We start from the raw sequence: 20,928 nt of genomic DNA, 5'->3' as shown, positions 1-20,928 counted from the left end.
TGTAAACATATATTTTGATTATTATATGACAAATATGTAAAATTAAACAATACATTTTAAAGCACGTGTATACAGACAGGACGTAACAATAATAAGAAAAAAAAAAGATTAAAAAAAACAAAAACTGAAAAGGAAGTGACGAATGAATTTCGACACCACTACCATCAAATACGGAGCGAAAAGTTTAACCACAAGAATCAAGACTATATGAGCTACCACTAAACAACTCACAGTCTGAAAATTACCATTAATAAAAACCCTGAACGTTTACTTGTTTTAAACATCGTTTTAAGGTGTAAACCTTTATATATACAGTCTATGGTGTAAACGTGTCATTTAGAAATGCGCGTTCCCGTGACAAGGGGGGCATTTCATGATGGGGGTGCATCATTTGACACAACACCGGAAGCCAAATTAGGCTGCCTCAATTGATTTACCACTGGCATACTCCCACACTCCCAAAAGAAGACACACAGATTAAGCATACATTTGATATTCTTATGAATTTACGAATTGCACATGATTTTCTTCACGGCTGATAGCTACATTTGGTTTCCTACCCACACTCCAGGGCAGAAGGTGGCGTTATTTCGCTCATACTTGTTGCCACCCGCCGCCAGAAATCCAGATGATGAAGCCGAATAACTGAGCAGGGAGAGGGCAGGAGAAGAAGGGGAGTGAACCTCCCAAACTCTCGGTAACTAGGCTAGCTAGCTTCCATCAGCCTCAATTTACAAGACATGTCGTGCTGCCAGCCTGTTCTCTGACACAGAAAGGAAAACGGATACTCAGCTGTTTTTGTAAGAATGGCGCACACTAACCGGGATACTCTGATGTCTTGACTCTGTTGAACATCTACCCACGTCCAACCACCGCTGGCTAACATCGGTTAGCATTAGCACCCCACCACCGAACAGCTGTCATCCCGGAAGGCCGCCGCTGCACCGGGTGGGAATTTAACTTTCTCTCTCCGTGTCTGGACTCAAAGAACAATAACCCATGATAAATAGCCATTTGTCATATATCGGTAAGGATGGAGTCCTCTCTGGGACTATGCAGCGAGGATTGTTTGGCAATATCCTTTTTGAGTAATTTTACAGCCTTGTTTTCAGTGCATGTTGTCAATTTGCTTTACCGTTAGCTTGTTGGCTAACATTAGCTCTAACGTCAGTTAGCAATGCAGCTAACTTGTATTTGATAACCAGACATGATCTGTAGTGTACGAGCTAGGTTACTCGTGTGAGTGTATTCACATGGTTTATTTTTATAAATGCAGTTTTGTATCAGTTCACTTCCAACCACATATGTGCAGTGGTGTCAAGTAACTAAGTACATGTACTCAAGTAATGTACCTAAATACAATTGTTAAGGTACTTCACTTACATGTTTTACTAATTGAGACTTCTACCCCACAAACATTCAGGAGGTAAATATTGTAATTGTACTCCAATTCATTTATGTAGTACCTTTAGTTACTTTGCAGATATAGATTATTCATAAACGACTTTAGACACACCTGGATTACATTCACAATTAGTTGAAAGTAGTTCTACCATGGCCAGCTATGAAAAGCACATTAATGCATCAATAATTATAACCAAAACATACACTATATATGATTGTGAAATGAGCCAACCTGCATAAAGAAGAGTACTTTTAGGACTTAAAGTATATTTTGATGCATATACTTTTGTACTTTAATTTGAGTAACATTTGGATACAGGACTTTTACTTGTAACAGAGTATTCCTACATTTTGCATTTCTACTTTTACTTACGTACAAGACTTGAGTACTTCTTCCTCCTCTACTGTATTGTAGTAGCTAGTTTACTCATGAGTGTATTCGCAACATGGTTATTTTATAGATACAGTTTATTTTTTAATCAGGTCACTACTAACCACTCCAATATGACCAGTCTCATCTTGTTAAATTAACTAAATCCTTATGTTTTTAAGCAGAATAACGTTATTTGTCTTTTTTAAAAGTTCATCAGCTAAACACCTTTGCCGCTCTTTTCTTCTGTGCCTTATGAATTGACATGTATCACATGAATTTGCCTTTTAATGTTCAACCGGCATGGCTTCATTAACTCTGATTATCCTCAATCTAACCACACGCAAACTAACTAATAATCCTGAAGTGACACCTTTGCTCTCTCTGTCTGTCTGCGGTTAGTTAAAATAAAATCTCAGTGCTTGTGATGTCCAGGCGCCTTTTCCCCCCTCAGTAATGATGATTCCTTGATTGTGATGCTCACACTGTGAAAGCTCAGGAGCTGAGGGCTGGCCAGAAGGAGCCCAGACTCCTGTCTCTAATTGAGCGCAGTGGAGAATTTATGTAAGTACCAGAGAACCTGATGGCTGACCATCTTAGTATTTGTGTCAGGCAGTAGATACATTGAGTAAGATATTTAAGGATTTAAAGCATTCCTGAACAGCTTGATATTTTAGATGTTTATCTGCAGCATCGGCTTCCCTTATAGGTTTTGCTTTATTCTTGTCAAATCACATTTTTTTGACAACTTATTTTCCTTGTTTGAATGTAAATACTCGCTGTTTGTCTTATGGGCATTGTGTATACGTGTTGGTTGTCTTGTCTAATCAAAAGAATAGATTAGATAGATATGCATTACAAAATAATTATATTGTGAGAGACGGTTTGTGTGGCTAAATCCCTCCGGTCAGGTGTACTTTCAGAAAAAACACCAGGAATATGTAGCTTTTTAAGGTGAAAAGGGTCGGTTTATCTTGTGTTGTACATGGTCAGACAGAACCTGAGGACCGATAACAAATGGTCTATGTTATAGTGGAAACAAGGTTCAGTATCTCCAGTTATAAGAAATGTGTTGCTGCATGCATCAGTGACTCTTCATGGACTAAGCTTACGGACAGTCCTTGGTGCTGTTTACTTACAGGATTTTAATTTGTCTTGGCAGCTTCAGCTTTTGATTTGAAAAGAGGATGTTGTGGGTGTGATAAACTATCAGTGTTTGTGTTTGCAGCACGCTTTAATGGGTGTCAACTAGCATGAAGGAGAAAGCAATTGCCCCTACCAGCAGTCAGCTCAACCGTTATCCAGAATTCCTCAGTTAGTCCTGGAGTGTAATGAGACTCACATGTGCTCCGTCCTCAGCTAACCGTGTTAAAACCACACACACCAAACTCAAGAGTCATGGAGACTCCAAGCTGTCAGGGTTTCAGTTGGTGCTTTACGGAAATTATATAACATAGCCGGCCCATAAGCCTGTCATAGTGAAGTTCTTCGGCAAAAAAACCCAGAATAAGCACATCAAATACAACAACCCTGCAAGTTGAAGTGTCTGAAGAATTTGTGTTTATTTTTATGCCAAATATATGTATTGTTAATGCAATATCTCATTAAGGTTAGAGTAGTTATTCCTGTGTTACAATTATTGATATAATTTCAAGACTTATGTTTGCCACAATTCATATTTTAATAGACTTTAACGCTGATGCAGGACTTTTTCTAGCTATATTACATTTATAAAAACAAGTATTTAATGCTGCTAACAGTGTCACACAGTGTTATTTTTCTTATTATTTAGTTAACACCCTCATTGGTCAGTTATTGATTGTCATGACGGTTTCAACATCAGACTCTGGAGATCTGCACTCTGACACAGCAGAAGGGCTGAATCATTTTCCCGTCTTCAACAGTAATCAGAGTTATTGTGAAGCTAAGGGGAAGCGTGGGCACTGGGCAGTGCCCAGCGAGCAGCTCTGACCCTGGCTCTTAGTCAGCCATTGTTAGAGAGTGAAATATGATCTCGCCCACAATAACACCCACACCCCAGATTTAAAGATGTTCATATTAATTATTTAACTACCCAAAGTGTAGCTCCTCAGAATATGTGCTAGGTTGCTACACTGGACTTTTATCAACAAGACTTGACACTTGATAGTTATTGTTTGCATATTCAACTAAAGCACCTTGACTGCTTGCTAGACTAAAGGAGGCTTTTGCATGCGTGCATGTGCATTTCAGATTTGTGTAAGTATAGAATTCACATTTTAATCAATGGATGATTACAATCTAATCCTTACTTACTATGTACTCATATCATAAATGTTCAGTGCATGAAACACAATTCTAATTGCAAGAAACTGGCTGTTATAAAATATAAGAATAATAAAAGAAATAGCTGCAGACAGTCTGTATATGCTTTGTGATGTAGATGTTTTAATTTAATTGCAGATTATTAATAACATTGTCTCAGACTTGATGTTAAGTCTATGCTTTTCTCACGTAGATTTCGTGTTTTCGCCAACCCTGATGCTGTTGTGTCTCGTCCAGTCGCTGAGCTGTCTATACCCATCAATGGTCACTTTGACATTTTGCAAGGTATGTGACTTTTCTTCCCCCCTAATATCAAGTTCACAATATTTTAAGGTCTGTAAAGTATAATCAAATGTTGTCAGCTGCCACCATCTTTTCTTCATGTTTATAGAGATTATCCTCACCTTACCTACTACTACTACTACTACTACTACAATAATTGTTTTGCTGATAGCTAGTGTTTTGCTGATAACTAGTATAGTGTTAAAGTGAAAGTCCAAAGAGCATTTCCGGTCGACCTGGAAGACGACGATGACAACTTGAGTTTGAAATAATTTATAACCACTCTGGTTTACTCCCACAACCAACCTTTGAACTGCACCGTTTAAATTATCTTGCCGCTTTCTTTTCAGAGGCTGCCGAGGCTCTTCTTATTAACTTAGAAACATGTAAGTATGACTTACCTATCTTCACATTTAACTAATGACTCTTTCTGCTGTGTTTTCAAACAGAGATGCAGATAATATGGCCTTAATTGTGGAAACAAAAGAGAGCTAAACATGGCATTTGTTGCAACACACACCCGCATTTTTAGAGCATGTCTTCAGCCAAATGCTCTGTATTTAGTAGCAGACGCTTGTCATGGGTTACCAGGGCTATTTGAAACAATGCCGTGTTGGTTCACTTTAAATCACTATGCTTTTGTTTTCTAGACAGAAGGCATTTGAATGTGTATGCAAAACCTAAAGGTGTCCAACATGTGAGTGTGTGTGTTCTCTGTACTCTTCTCCAGCTTGCATTAGGATACGAATCAAAGGCGAGAAAGCTCCAGAGCTGCTGTTAGAGCTGCAGAACGATGATCGGACTCAGACCTTCCTCATCCAGGTGAAGAGTGCTCAGCAACAAGGTAAGACGTCACTGTCTGTAGTCTAAGGCTGTTGGGTGATTAATTATTAAATCACTCATCTAACATTCATTCACTGAGGGTGGATTACAGCGCTCACTGATTTCCTGTGTGTACTTGCCGTCCACATGGTTGTGGAGAGTCTCTTTGAAATCAGATCCCCCTTTAAAGAACCCCCAGGCTTACGTCAATGTGCTTTCATCTTACATTCATATTGTCGCCGTGTTACTCGTACTCCTCAACTGAATGAGCAAACTGTGGCAACTATTTCTAAAATCTTAAAATATCATGACGTTGTTAAGATTTATAATACTCGATACAGAGGTACCTGTGATTGTCTTATATATTGTAAATGCTTAAAGAATAGTTTTAACATGGGTTTTGCCTAATTGCATTTCTGATGTGAATGTTAAGTGTTTTTAATAAGATGCTAGTTTAAGTTGCTACCACACTAAGCTGTACCCTTGAGAAATAATGCCTTTTGTTCCGGTATGGACACGGGTCAGTGAGCTGTTAATTATTTCTGTACTCAGAACCTGTTCATCCTGTTCCTCTCTTACTACTTTGATAGCACTCATTCATTCTTTAGTTGATACCTGTAATGTCCTAGTAATCAGTGATATTACAGTGGAACATTGGCCTCTTTACTCTTTTTGGCAACAAGCCAGTTGGAGCCGCTGGTGTACTCTACTTGACAACATTGCTCTTATGGGTGTTGGCTTATTTCTTTATATCTGTGGGCATATTTACATTCAGTGAGGTCAGCTGAAACAGGATGTGCACGTTGAGTCAGAGGTTTAAAAAGACATCCATCCTTCATGAGCAAGCTGTAACACATTTCATTGTTTATTTTTAACACAGCTTAAAATAATCACTAGAAATATGTCACTTCTGGATGAGTACGTTTGTGTTGATCGTAGTTTGGCTTCATACTGACAAAGCTGTTTTTTCCCAGTTGAATCCATACTCAAGAAACCCAAAACCATGGAGCCCCTTGCACCAACAGTCCTGAGGGGCCCAGTCCCCATTCCACCGCAGAGAGCAAACAAGACGGTGAACTCAGTGGGCTCTGGGGTCAACCCCCCCAAATCTACCACTGCACTGCCTCCCAACCTCAACAATAGCAGGTCAACTAATAAGACAGGTAATGTACACATGTACTGTGGTAACTTTTAGAAAAATCCATCACTTAACAAAAATCGTATTTGGAAGCTACCATAAAGAGGCCCTATTATGCTCTTTGGGGTTTTCCCTTCCCTGAAGTGTGTTAGAAGAATTAGAATTAGAATTAGAATTAGAATTGGGAGGTGCCTTGCTCAAGGGCACCACGGCAGGGCCCAGGAGGTGGACTGGGACCTCTCCAAGTAGCAGTCCACACTCCATATTTTAGGTCTGGTCGGGGACTTGAACCGGTGACCCTACAGTCCAAGCCCCTACTTACTGAGCCACTGCCGTTATAGGTGTTAGGTGTTATAGGTTGCTCTAAAATGGTATCTTCCGTTGTCATTTCCTGCTCTAAAATTGTATCTTCCGTTGTCATTTCCTGCTCTAAAATGGTATCTTCCGTTCATTTCCTGTTTCTGAAGATCCAGTTCAATCACTCGCATCAGACTTTGGCTTCGAGGATAACTTCAACCACGCTCTCAAAGTGGAGGAAAAGAAGAACCACCAGAACCGCATAGTTGCTGTTAGAGATCCTCCTCCGGTTCCCCCTCTACCTCCTCGCAAAGCCTCCCAGGCTCCATCCAATCCTCTGCCTCCTCCACCAATCCCTAAAGACAGAGCTGTCTCCCTACAGACCAGAGAAAACTCCCGACCGGAGTAAGTTGACCTTTCATTACACCGTGTCAGGTTTACTGCAAACACTGGAGCTGGCTAAATATAGTTTCTGTTAAAAACTGCTCTGGTTTTATATATGTGACTTGACTCCAGGAGGCTCATTATCCCAAAGTGAAGTATGTATTTATTTCTGGTGCTAAATCATAATTACTTTTTCCATTGCAGTAGCTTCAGGTCAGGGTTTGACCGCGGCGACAGGCCCATGTCTTGGTGTGAAAGCCCCACCACCAACAGCATGAGACAGGCCATGTTCTCCAGCCAGGCGGGACAGAGAGAATACCTCATCAAGCACCGCCTGGGCAAGAAGGAGAACGAGTACGTGGACATCCAGAACTTCAGGTGAGAGCAGCAGCTTCATGATCGATCAATCAATCAAACTGTATTGATTGAGCTTTTTTCATACACAAAAGGTAACACAAAATGCTTCGCAAACAAACAATTATCAACCCCATCTTCCTCCAAATCCATAGACAGAGAAACTTTGTTCTTATCAAAAGCACTTTATAACAACAAAATAAGATTACATTAAAGGTGGGGTAGGTCATTTCGGAGAAACCAGCTCGAGTGCGTAGAATTTAAAATACACAACCGGAGAAAATCTGCCACTTCCTTACAGAGCCCCTCCTCCAACACACACGAACGCGCACATGACCAATGAGGGCACGAGATAAGTTTGTGCACAGATGGAAGGCTGACAGGCAGAGGCCATCCAATCATTTTAGCCGGGCCGGCTAAAATGATTGGTCGTGCTTTTTACAGTATCACGGCTTCCACAGATGACATTTTTTAATGGATTTTTTGTCAAAGCACTTGAGATATTCATTGCTATCGGGATGTTAAGAGCATTCCATGGAATATAACAAAAAGTGTATCTCGAGCCGGTTTCTCAAACTTACCTATCCCACCTTTAAGTTAAATTAAAAGCCTCAAATAAAACTGTTGGTCTTGAGTTGGTCCTTTTTAAAAGTATGAACATTCTGGTGATAAAGACATACAACAATGCTGCTCCTGGACACTTCAACCCCACAATGTGCATTAATACTGCTTTTGTTTTTTAAAGGATTTTCACAGGTACGTGGAACGTGAACGGCCAGGCACCGGACAGCAGCCTCGAGCCGTGGCTCTGCAGCGACACAGAGCCTCCAGATCTCTATGCTCTGGGGTCAGTGAGAATATAACTTACAGTACCTTTTCTGAACATGAAGTCATGCATATCGTTTAATACTTTTGCTTCACTAACACCCATTATGGTGACTTGGTTTATGACTGCAGTTTTCAAGAGTTGGACCTGAGCACTGAAGCTTTCTTCTACATGGACTCATCCAAAGAGCAGCTGTGGGTCGAAGCTATCGAGAGGTGCTTGCCCTCAAAATTCAAGTACAAAAGGGTGAGTAGAGGAGGGGAGGAAAACCTTTTAAGAGAAGAATCGGTGACAATGTGTAGGGCTTGGCTTGTTGCAAAAGCAAATTCGATAAAAACTCCATTAAAAATGCAGCCATTTGAGGTCCTTTTGATGGTGATAAATGAATATGTTTGTTTCTTTTTTTATTTGAACATGAAAAATAACAGTAAATGTCTATAAATATAAGTTCTTTAATATTAAGAATCTTAAAAAGTGAATAAACATGATAGACAAATATTACAAAGATTAAGAAGAAATATAACTGGTGTAATGTCTTTTTTATTTTTTAAATGTCTACAGGTCCGGATCATACGACTTGTCGGGATGATGCTTGTGATCTTCGTCAAAAAGATGCACAAGAACCACATCAAAGAAGTGGCTGCAGAGCATGTGGGGACGGGAATCATGGGGAAAATGGTTTGTTCACACCAAACTCAGACAAACTGCCTCACAATACACATAGTAATAAGTAACCTTAATTATTGTATATGTATGTGTAAATGTAAGTAGGAATAACTTGCATAATGACTTAAAGGACAATCATTGATCAAGTAAGGGGTGGGAATTAATAAGCATTTGCTTCCTCCTACTCCCTTTCGGACACATATGATTTTTTTTAATTATTATTATTAATATGAAGACTTTTTTTTGTTGAATATATAAATATTATCGTGAATATGGATAAATACTGTATTTTAACAATACGGTATTCTGTTTTTCACATTTGTTATTTTTTATTTGTTATTTTTTTTTAATCTGTTCGAAATAAAGATTGAAATGAAATGAAATGAAACCTTGAGATAAATGTGCAGTGTTGTTTTCCATTAAAGTGCAAGAGGTCAAGGAGTAAAATGGCTGTATGTTCAGTATTAAGAACAACAAATGTTGCAGCAATTTCAAGATATATGAATCGTATGAAAGTCGACGGTTATCATACCAAGTAAATTTGCTAATCTACTAAAATAAATGCCATAAATGAGTGCTGTCTGGCACTTACAGTACATTTGTATTGTTATAATAATAATAATGTAATACTGTGAAACTGTTCTGATTACAGTATACAGCAGCCTCAGTTTGATTTTTTTTTTATCCTTTAATGTTCGTGTGTGTTTGTTTTTTGCAGGGGAACAAAGGAGGTGTGGCAGTGAGGTTTGTTTTCCACAACACTAGCTTCTGCATCGTGAACTCCCATCTAGCAGCACACGTAGAAGACTTTGAGCGCCGCAACCAGGACTATAAAGACATCTGCGCCCGCATGACCTTCCACTTACTGGACCACCCCCCTCTCAGCATCGTCAAACACGAGTGAGTTCCTCAGCCACTAAATGTCCAGAGGGAGATCATTGAATTAAAGTGCAAACTCAGGATTATGCTTGTATCGCCAGTTTAAGATTGTGTTAAAAATATTGTGTTTTATTATTGGTTTCAAATGGTTTGATAACTTTTTCAGAATTCTACAAAACTACCTTTTAATAATTCTATACTGCCGAGCTTATTACTTAATACACTGACTTGTCAATGTCTCCGTCTCTACAAACATAAGCTGCTCACTACCAGTCTTGTTGACATGATTTGAGTTTTCACGAGGATAATCCTTATCACTACAAACGTGTTACTGTGATTCTGTTGTGTTAAGCCGTCTTTGTCTCTGTTTGTGTTTCAGTGTAGTAATCTGGCTCGGGGATTTGAACTACCGTCTGTTTTTGTACGATGCTGCTGAGGTCAAACATCACATTGCTCAGAATGACCTAAAAAAGCTTCAGGATGTTGATCAGGTAAGAGTCTGTTGAAAACTAAGCACCACTTTTACTTATCAGCAGGTTTTTAGAAATAATGGCTTTTGTGATAAATATTACGTACCAAGAAAATCCCATGTCAGTCCGTTTGTTTCTTTAATAACAGTTTCCCTCTGCAGCAGTTTTAGAATAACTTGAGTCATTTGTTATGTATTCAGTATTTCTGACCTAAGGCTTTTTAGCTCTTAAGCTGTAGCTGTAGTGTGTCTGTTGCGACCTTTGATGTGTAAATATTAATTTGTGACATGAATAAAACAGTAAATATTTGATGATAAATAGAAGTTTGGCAAATGAATAAGGGAAGCTGTTTTGCAAATAGCATTATTATACAGATTGCTAAAGATAACTACACTCGCTGTGTTTGCAATCTGCCATTATTTCCTCTATGACTTATCTGTTTGATAATGATTACTGATTTTGATTGGACTCCTTCACCAAATTAAACGTTGATGTGTTGCCATTTTCCATTGTGTAGCTGAACATTCAGAGGCAGACAAAGAAAGCCTTCACAGACTTCATGGAGGGAGAGATCAACTTCATTCCCACGTACAAGTACGACCCCAAAACGGATCGATGGGACTCAAGGTGAAAACATTGATCCCTGTATAGTACCTTCTGCTTTCTCCCCATATACAAAACAATCCTCCGGGGCTCTGTTTTGTTTTTGCCAAGTTGTCCTGTTTTTTTTTTGTTCTTTGGAATCCGGATACTTTTTTGCCAGTCAGGAAGTTTGTTCCAGCTTATCGTTACACTAACACAGAGTCAGCAGTACTGTATGTGTGTCTGAGGTCTCACCCTTCACTCTGCCTCTGAAACTGTTTCCTGCAGTGGGAAGTGCCGTGTCCCGGCTTGGTGTGACCGAATCCTGTGGAGGGGCAACAATATCAAGCAGCTCAAATACCGGAGTCACATGGAGCTGCAAACTAGTGACCACAAGCCTGTCAGTGCTCTCTTCACTGTGGGGGTGAGAAGCTATAGTGACACAAAACAAAAACACAAAGACTGGTTTTAGTTAAAAAATGCACTGCTCTGACTTAAATATGACTAAATATGGCTGTGTGTTATTTGTGTAACAGGTCAAGGTGGTAAATGAGCCGCGCCACAAAAAGGTGTTTGAGGAGATTGTGCGCGCGATGGACAGAATGGAGAATGATTTCCTTCCATCTTTAACGCTGAGCAGGAGAGAGGTAAACAATACTCATCATACTCATCACACTGTCTTATGATCCTTCCTTCATGATATCATCTCACGCACTAATCACTGATGACCTTTAAAACAAAGAAGCTTGTTATGACTTCCCGTAAAAAAATTGGAGACATAAAAAAGCAATCGCTTGGAACCTGTGGATAATGTTTTCTCTCTTTCCCTGTCCTGCAGTTCTCATTTGGGAATGTGAAATTCCGCCAGCTTCAGAAGGAGCACTTCCTGATAACGAATGACGGGCAGGTCCCCTGTCACTTCGCCTTCATCCCCAAACTCAACGACACGCAGTATTGTAAGTCTTGGCTCCGTGCCGAGCCAAGCGATGGATTCTTAGAGCCCAGTAAGTCTGAAAACTCCCCTTTTCTTTTTTTGATGTCTCTAGGGTTATTACCTCAAGTTTAGATCTGTGATCAGGTAGGGCTGTGCGATTATGGCAAAAATCATAATCACCATTATTGTGGTCAATAATTGATGTCACGATTATTAAAAACGATTATCCATTTACTTTGAAAACATCCATTTATAGAAAAAAGAAAAATGGAACAGTATGTTTTTAACAGTTGATTACCCTGAACTTTAAATATAATTCAACTGAAAAACCAATAAAAAAAAAAATAAAAAAATCGTTTTATTTCGATTACGTTGTTTTCGTAATCGTTACAAGCCAAAATCGTAATCGAGATTAAAATACGATTAATTGCACAGCCCTATGATCAGGTACACAATTCTCCAGGACAACTTTTATGTCTTATGCTTTGTATTATGTAAATCTGAAAAGAGGAACAACATCTAGTGAAAGTCATGCCTTGAGGCTGGGGAAATGGTGTCATCATCCAAGGACTCTGATGGTTTGGCACATTGGTGTTGCTCGATTGAAATGTGGGGCAGCAGCAGCAGCAGCTACTCATGAGTTCATCTAAATTAACCTACATACAAATTCCACATTCACTCTTGAATGACTCTCAGTAACAAGAACAGTGAGCAAACTACGCTGGTTGGTACTTTGATATTTTTCCCCTTTACATATGAAATAAGAACATTGTGTGAGCCCACTTAGTTTAAAGTGTGTTTCAAAATTGTTCCTCTCCTTATAATCCCTATCCAGGGTGTCCGCGGGGTCTTAAAAAGTATTAAAACTTGATAAATCAATTTAGCGAAAATGAAGGCTATTAAAAAGTATTAAACGGCATTTTCCAAGGTATTACATTTTGTAGCTTGTTTTCAATAAGTATATAAATTGTCCAAAGAGGTTGTATTCTAAAGTCTGCCTGAATGTAATCATTGCGTAGGTGTGTAGTGTGATTCTGTGTAGTTTATTTATGGCATCCCGTTGGATTTGACGTCTGAACAGGACATTGCACGCTCACTGCTTGATAGCGCGCGAAGGTCTGTTTACGCCGGTTGTTAAACAACATCGTTATGGGGTAATGGTTGGAAGATAAGGAGGAAGGACAATCAATACTGTATATAGTAAAGTGTGTCACCAATGTAACCGGTTAAAACTCGAAGTGGCGATGAGGTCTTAAAATGTATGGAAAGGGTCTTAAAAAAGGTGTAATGGTAACGAAATACAGTCACCTTTATTTGCATCCTAACAGAGATACGCCGTTTCATATATTCCATTCCTATCCAAACCCAGTCATTTTGGTTATTGTGGAGAATCATGCCCTTTACACGTTTTTTAATCTTTCAATAAAACATCTTCCTGAACAGACGAGACCCTGGAGATCTACCTGGAGGTGTACGTCAGTAAAGACTCTGTCACGCTGCTGAACTCCGGAGAGGACGCCATAGAGGACATCTTGGTGCTCCATCTGGACCGGGGCAAAGACTACTTCATCACCATCTCTGGGAACTACCTGCCCAGCTGCTTCGGCACCTCGCTGGAGACCCTGTGCCGCATGAAGAAGCCCATCAGAGAGATCCCCATCACCAAGCTGATCGACCTGGTGAGGGAGAAGGAGATCCAGTCAGACCTGTTTACAGCGATACGATTAGTGAACACAGACATATTTTTCCTCAGATTAGTTAAAGACCAGATAGTGAAACATAAACCTTCCTTTACACACCGTATTTACATTCAGATTGTCCTCACTCTGTCGCTTTTCACCACATGAAACCGGAGTGGGGACGTGTGAGAGCTTGTTCCCCCCCCCCCCCCCAGGGTAAACTAAGTCACACAGAGTCTAAATTTGGAGCGCATGAAATGTCTCAACCTGTATATTTCTGGGCCAAGGGAACAAGGAAGTGGCAACATCTCATAAAGGGAGCTCCTAAAGAACAGGGAAAACTGACTCAAGTTAGAGCTCTTTATAAATACACTGCTATGATCTTCACAAGTTCACCTCCGTCTGTTTCCAAAATGCTATTTTTGACTTAATCTGGTTTTGCTTTGGCATATGCTATCATTCAGTACTCCTTTGCATTTCTAATTGCACTATTTGATTTCCTACTGGCCTTGTGCCTTTGATCAAAGTACAATCTATTGTATATCTACTCTTCTGATTCTGTGTTTACGCATATCTTTTTCCATCTTCTTTTCTCTTTCCTCTCTTGTTTCCCATCATCGCATCCTTGCTGCCTTGATCATTCCTTTCCAACTCTTCACTGTGGTTGTGGGCTGACTTCTTGTTCAGGAAGAGGACAGCTTCATGGATAAGGTAACATATTAACGATACTGATTAGCTATCGGGCAAATCGGGGTCAATCAAAACCAAATGTCTGCTTTATGACACTTTATTGACCTTCCTCAAACACTCATCTCATAAAAGGTAAATTGGTATCCTACCGACCAACAAGCAGAAAGGAGTGGAAGATTTTAATGTTGTGGCAAATATTATCTTTCACTCTCTTTCTGAGAATAAGATTAGAAGCCGGATACCAATTTTTGGTTTGAACGATTTGTACAGTATGCAGCTAGAAATTGGAGGGAATTACCCTGGGACACTTGAAATCTGATCCAGTGGAGTTAAGTTTCAAGGCTTGTCATCGCACAAAATGCTGCAAACTACTTATTAAGCTTTAAAGGTGTTGGTAGGTGTATTTCTAGGGAACCAGGCTTTCAATTTGTTTCCGTTTTTAGTCTTTATGCTTAAATAATCTCGTAGCTAATCATCTACTAATTGTACTCTTATAAAATAAACCATACTTCCTATTCCATGAACAAGCAGTTCTTCTCCGCTTCAATATTGTGCACAGGTTGATTAAAACATGTCTTCAGTAGCTAATCAGAAAATTGAATCAGTTTCATATTCGCTTTACATTTCCCGGAAAGGGCAACAATTGTTAACCTAACAGACCTCACTGTGCCAGCTGGGTTATAATCTGTGTGTGTGGATCACTCAGCCATTAAATCTCCTCCGGCCCTTTTGAGGACAGGGTACACCAGCCCAATGAAATGTAAACACGCAAACACACTAAATCCCATTTCACAGCAGGTCACCCCGGCTGCACAGCTCCCTCATTCACATGATTAAAACTCATGAGGAAGAGTATTAGGGTCTGTTCAGCTAAGCTTGAACACTGAAGCCAAACGACAAGTAGTTTCACAACTTGTTACGAGTGTAAAAACTGAGCAGCTGAATAAAGTAACATCCACTTGGGGGTGTCGTTTCTTAACCATGTAGCAATTTATATATTATTATAAAACGTTCTTGGTCTTAAATCCCCCCCTGGAAGATTTACTACACTGAAGATTCACAGTAGAAGCTTTTGGAGTTGAAACATTAACAGTTTATCATATTAGTTCTGCATGTTAGCGTCGTCCCCCCATTAAAGGCCCACTCCAGTTTCCCCTGCATTTCTGTGCAGCTTCACTATCTGTGGTTATTTTTAGACGTCTCTCCTGAGGCTCGGGAATCCATTAGCGGAGACAAAAATAATGTGATATCCTGCCCTTTTTAAAATGTCTCTCCTTCATTCAAGTTTCCACATCACAGAGATAATCTCGACCTCACAGCGGCTCCTTCTCCGTCACTAATTGATCAGATGTCTCATGTGCAGACACTCGAGAAGTTTCTAGGAATCACACAGTTTGAAGATATAATACGTCATTCATTTCGATATGTTTTCTTTAAGTGATTAAATGGCAGAAAGTCATTATATTATTCTAGGAAATAATGTAATGTGTCGGTGTGAAACAAATTGTGTTATCTGTCATCAGGAGAGGTCAAAGGTTAGCTTCCTGATGTCTGAAGGTGCAAGTACAGAAGACAAACCGCTGAAGATCCCCAAGGAAGTGTGGATTCTTGTCAACCATCTCTTCACCAGGTCCTGTGATCAGGTAAGCAGGCCATAGCTGATAAAACGTTTACTACAACTGATAAACACTCACAATCTCAGCTCCATGTTCCATGGACGTGAGGGGTGTTGTCATTATATTGTAGTTTCTTTTTGTTTATGTGCTTGCCCCAAAATGTTTCCTCAAAAAGAGTAATATAGCCAAATTAGGGCAGAAGGATTATGGCCCAAATGATAAGAACAATTATTCTGATCAATATTTAGATGACTCATTGATTTTAAAGGTCCCATGTCATGCTTTTCCGGTTATTACCCATCCCCTTGTGTGTTATGTAGCTTTTTATGCTTGTAAACGGTCTGCAGAGTCACAAACCCTCAAAGTACACCCTGTAGCGAGTAAAACTCTAACACAGAAAAGATCTGTCTGTGCTGCCCCAGAACGCCTCATTGGAGATTTGTCTTTTTCAATTTTTTTCTTCTTGGGTCATAGTGACCTAACGGCGCGGACTTCCACACACACACACACACACACACACTCACACAGTCTTATCTTTTCTCAGCCGCAGCTCCGCGGATTTCTCAGCCTGAACTCAGCCTGAGCACACACACACACACACAAACTCACAGCCAGGCTGAGTTCAGGCTGAGTTTCGCTGTGTCTCGATGTCTCGCAGACCCCATGCAGCAGCCAGGAAACAACACCAGTAATCCAGCTCACACTGTCCGCTCCTCGAGCCCCAAAGGGCGGAGCAGCGAGCCCCACAACGTCCCGCCAACACGGCACCCAGACCCCACACAGCATTCTCATCTGTTTGTCATTACTGGTGTCATTTTCTGGTTGCTAACAAACGCCATTGTAACACATAATCACTGATGTTCCGCTGTAACGGTGGTGGACTCATCAGAACAGAGTGGGCGAGCTGACCAATCAGAGCACACTGGGCTCATACGGAGGGGGGGGGGGCAGGAGCTCCAACAAGCCGTTTAGGACAGAGAGTGAATACACATGCTATACAGAGATGCTGTATGAGAAAACCAATGTGATTTTGGAACATTGAACAATGTAAATCTATTCTAGTAGACCTCAACAATGGGAATATGATCAGTTTTGTTTTTTTCATCGTTTATTTAGCAGGGACAATGCACAGTAATGAACACTTAAAACATTAAAATGTGTCAAGCGTAACAGTGCCAGATTTAGCTTTGAGCTAATTTCCATCACATAAAACATTTAAGAAGATTACATTTTTCAAACATAGCAAAAACAAAATACATGATATGCAAAATGTAAATGGGGTAAGCATTGCTTTCACCTCCATGTTGTGCTTTTTTTATGTAAAACTGTGGGCTGCACTATATTGAGAAAAACTGAAGTTGCAACATGTTTTTATTTTGTGAGTATATTGGTTTATGAAAAGATAAACCAGCACAGAGGTACTGGTGGGAAATGTTTTTAAATGTTCAGTATTTGTCCCTGTGTGTCTCCCAGGAGGACTTGTTCCAGACGCCAGGCCTGCAAGAGGAGCTGCAGAGCATCATCGACTGTCTGGACACGAGCATCCCAGAATCCATCTGTATCCTTCTTTGTAAAGCCGGGCCCACAGACCCAGTCCTGCAAACACTGCAATGCCAAACAAAACAGAAGATAAAAGAGCAGCTACTTTCATACAAAACAATAACAAAAAACGGATGACTATAATTATTTCACCCAGCTTCTTCTGGTTAGATTCCTACATTAAGGCGGTTTTTCGCTGCTTCGAATACATTATTAATGTTTATTATCAGTGTTTCTCTGAAGCTGTTTCACAGTTACTTAGGTTCCAGGCAACCAATGACTAAAATCCTTCACTCGTATAAAATGTATAGTAGTATTATAGCCAAAACAACCAGGATCTAAAATGTATATCGGAACAATGTGGCTTAAAGTTTAAAACACATTTTATAAAAAAAGTCAATTTCTGAATGCCTCTGACAGACAACGTGCAAATGAAATGGATTAACTTGATTAAAAGGACAAATTCCTCTCTAGGTTAGAAAAGATATGGAATCATTTGATATAATGTCAGAACACAAGTCGAGAATAACATAGGTCTAGTGTCGTTTAAACATTTTAATACGGAAAAGATGCATATTAAACCTGTAACTCATGGACGAGGATGGGCTAGCATTATTAGCATTACCATGAGGATAAAAAGGAGCTTGTTGTTCCCTGACTGTTGAAGTAGCCGGCTGTAACCACTCTGTAGCCGAGGCTCTGCTGATCTTCTTGGAGGCCTTGCCGGAGCCGGTGGTTTGTTACGAACTCTACCAGCGGTGCCTCGACTGCTCTCATGACAGCCGCCTCTGCAAACAGGTGCAGTGTTTAGGAAATGTTTTAGCTTTGCATTATCCCAGGATTTGTCAGTAATGTGTTCGACTAATCTTTTTTTGACATTTGACAGTTGATCTCCCAGTTGCCCCGCGCTCACCGCAACGTGTTCCGATACTTAATGGCCTTCCTGAAGGAACTCCTCAAACACTCGCACAACAACAACCTGACTGCCAGCCTCATAGGTATGAAACCTCCTCAACATTCTTTTATATTTTCAGAGAGATTATTTCTCTGAGTTGGTGCAGCTACTGTCTGTCTCTAAAAGTTTTCAAAGAGACCGTGGGATTGTTAGCAGCTTTGATCTGCAGATCTGAGGGTGTAGCTGTACTGTATGAGAATAGAGTTCTGTAATATAGCTCAAAGACAGACCATTCAGGGTTTTAAGTGCAAGCAGAATAATTATGTAGGAAATGAAATACTTAACTTTTTAAACATTTAATTAAGAGTCTGGCTGCTTTTAAAGGTATTGTGTGCACATTACATTCATGGCAGCCTTTCTGCTAAATAACTTTACCACAAGGCTAAGTGCTGGTTGTACAGATCAGTTAAAATTGTTCAATATTTCTGGCTTTAAAGTAAAATAAGTTGTGTCTTCGTCCTCTTGTATTTTAGCTACACTCTTTGCCAGCCTCCTCATCCGACCCCCTCCCAACCTGATGGGCAGGCAGACGCCACACGAGCGGCAGAAAACCGTCGACTTCATCCTGGGGTTCCTCATGGCTGCAGACGAGGAGTAACCAAGGACAAAGGTACCTCACAACAACAGTCAGGTGTGGAGGAAATCCCTCTCCTGACCTGCTGTTGGCTATGGACCTGCTGGACGCTGTGTAACGTGATCCACGTGCTACATTATCATCTATTGGAGACCAGTGCAGAGGTTTTGCAACCCGTTTCACAAACTCTCATGTCAGAGGAACTCGAGACCAAGTGTCCGATCTTCAGTTTGTTCACAGTGTGACAGCTCAGTGGATTCGTTAGTACTTGTGCGAGGTTTGAACTGTTGCCTCTGCACTTTGTGAACACCTCAGCTGTCCTTAACTGAGACTTCTTACCATGCCAAAACAACCCCTGAACAGTGAGTGGTGTGAATGTGAAAACACTACCTATCCAGAGATGCTAAGCAAAATACTAAATTACACTAAAAGAAAATTCCTGAAGTTTTAAGAAGTAGACTGAATACAATTAATTCAAATAGTTTGAAATGGGATAATTATAGAAAATGTATCGCTAAGAATGTTAAAGCTTTAGATAAATCATGACAATCATCATTTTAACTGAGGGGACAACATTATAGATATCTTCGAGAACTGTTGGTTAACATAATCCTTGTATTTTAACTGTTATTTATATATTTTTTTCCATGTTTGCAACACTTTATGGTTTCTGTGGTTTATTTTCAAGTTCTGCATTCTTTTTAAAAATGCATCGCTTTTTTTTTTAATCATGTCATAGATAACTGTGTCGTGGACGTTTGATGTTGTTTTGTAACTCAAAGCCTGAGCCCTACATCTAGTTTTGCCAGTAGTTGAGTTACAAAACACTCTGTTAACACACTAACTTCCTGGTTAACCGGAATCAAACAAAGAGTCACCCTCTGTGATTCTCGGTGTCTTAAACTGTGTAATACTGATTGTTTCCCTGTCTCATGGGTGTTTGACTGTCCGTATAGTGATGCAAATCTGTAAATGTGTCCTACAGTTTGTCATGAAGGTGGTACTGTTATTGTCTGTGTTTGTTTATGTGTCTATTTCCAAACTTCTGCCTCATCTTAAAGCACATTTTTGTTATTTTAGGCCTGTGCGATGCCAAGATACAGCTGTTGTTCCCCATAGTGAAACCAAATGTGTAATACTCACGGTGCAAGATATAATGACCCATTATTCTACAGGATACAAACTGTTTCATGTGTGCCACTAAGGTCATTTTTGTTTCTGTATTCACTGTTGAAAGACATTTCCTGGTTACTGAAATAAGGAACTTTTATGCTGTGTGTAATAGCCATTTCCTCTTTCATAGTTTTACCCAAGAGATGTCAGCGTTAGTTCTCCTAGTCGACAAAAATATTTACATGTATGACATTTTTCTGTATCTCCTGTAGTGTATACATGTCAGAAAAAAAGCCCAGAGGTTTTCTTCTCAGATGCTTCAGAAGATTTATTGTTTAGAGACAAAGTAACAACACTGATAATCATGTCATGTATAGTCCGGCTGACGTTGCTCATCTCTTGCGTAGTTTTTTTCTGCCTTATTGCCATCAATACACTATTTTCCTCTGATGTTAACATAGCTGAGCTTTGTCACTAAGAGGCTCGGCCTGTACGAATAATTCCCAGTGGTTCAGATTTGGTTCAGATCAGTCATTTTCTATGTATTTATTCACTTTGTTTTTAGAAGAACTATCCTCATTTCAAATCAATATAATCGATAACCTCTGATTTCCTTGTTGTTTTATGCTACTGTTCAAAATGATGTACTGCATCGTGTCTTCAGTTTTTGTCACAATCTGTTCATAAAATTAAGGTACATTTAAAAGGTACATGAGGAAACACTCGCACCTGTTTTCAACTCTTCAGAGTTTTTTTTTATTTATTTAACAGAAATAAAACTGTGTATAAAGCTGTTTTTGTTTTCCATTTACCCCTGCCTTATTATTGACAGCTTGTTATTCAGATGATAAACAAGGTTTTTCAGGAGCTCACTCTTCAGGTACATGTGAAATCTTTACAGGCTGATGTTCGTGGTATATTTAGTCCGCTCAGTGCACGGTGAGAGATCTTCACCTCCACGCTACATTCTCCGTCCCTGCGGTATAAGACCCCCCCGCCCTGGACCTGCTGCCACTTTCTCCCTGTTGTGTTTAGTCCAGTTTGAACCTC

General features: G+C 39.9%; 1 protein-coding gene across 7 annotated transcripts; it reads left to right on the top strand.

Annotated features, from left to right (window-relative positions):
• The first annotated feature begins 408 nt into the window (after window positions 1-408).
• ocrl (OCRL inositol polyphosphate-5-phosphatase) lies at window positions 409-20,689 on the top strand. 7 transcript variants are annotated; one of them, XM_034136862.1, is made up of 24 exons: window positions 409-1,075; window positions 2,259-2,338; window positions 4,272-4,363; window positions 4,711-4,738; window positions 5,089-5,204; window positions 6,157-6,345; window positions 6,788-7,022; window positions 7,206-7,379; window positions 8,101-8,202; window positions 8,313-8,427; window positions 8,743-8,859; window positions 9,566-9,747; window positions 10,106-10,217; window positions 10,714-10,823; window positions 11,067-11,202; window positions 11,315-11,425; window positions 11,617-11,782; window positions 13,156-13,391; window positions 14,079-14,102; window positions 15,605-15,724; window positions 17,171-17,255; window positions 17,904-18,034; window positions 18,123-18,234; window positions 18,665-20,689. In XM_034136862.1, the coding sequence occupies exons 1-24, from the start codon at window positions 1,034-1,036 to the stop codon at window positions 18,787-18,789; spliced, it is 2,940 nt and encodes a 979-aa protein (XP_033992753.1). In that variant the 5' UTR covers window positions 409-1,033; the 3' UTR covers window positions 18,790-20,689. The 7 variants fall into 7 exon arrangements, with proteins under 7 accessions (XP_033992753.1, XP_033992745.1, XP_033992736.1 ...); XM_034136854.1 differs by having other exon boundaries at window positions 4,711-4,746; window positions 5,091-5,204; window positions 17,907-18,034; XM_034136845.1 differs by having other exon boundaries at window positions 4,711-4,746; window positions 5,091-5,204.
• Window positions 20,690-20,928: the final 239 nt, after the last annotated feature.

Source organism: Trematomus bernacchii, unplaced genomic scaffold, assembly GCF_902827165.1.
Source record: "Trematomus bernacchii unplaced genomic scaffold, fTreBer1.1, whole genome shotgun sequence".
NCBI classification, from domain to species: domain Eukaryota; kingdom Metazoa; phylum Chordata; class Actinopteri; order Perciformes; family Nototheniidae; genus Trematomus; species Trematomus bernacchii.
Note: the sequence above shows the minus strand (reverse complement) of the source record. Positions and strands in the feature narration are given on the sequence as shown.

Excerpts from the sequence above, each read along its gene's own strand:
- ocrl (XM_034136845.1), top strand. The coding sequence starts at position 1,034 with ATGGAGTCCTCTCTGGGACTATGCAGCGAGGATTGTTTGGCA. Across the intron at positions 5,205-6,156 it reads GAAGAGTGCTCAGCAACAAG|TTGAATCCATACTCAAGAAA; the intron begins GTAAGACGTCAC and ends GTTTTTTCCCAG. Across the intron at positions 8,203-8,312 it reads CCAGATCTCTATGCTCTGGG|TTTTCAAGAGTTGGACCTGA; the intron begins GTCAGTGAGAAT and ends TTATGACTGCAG.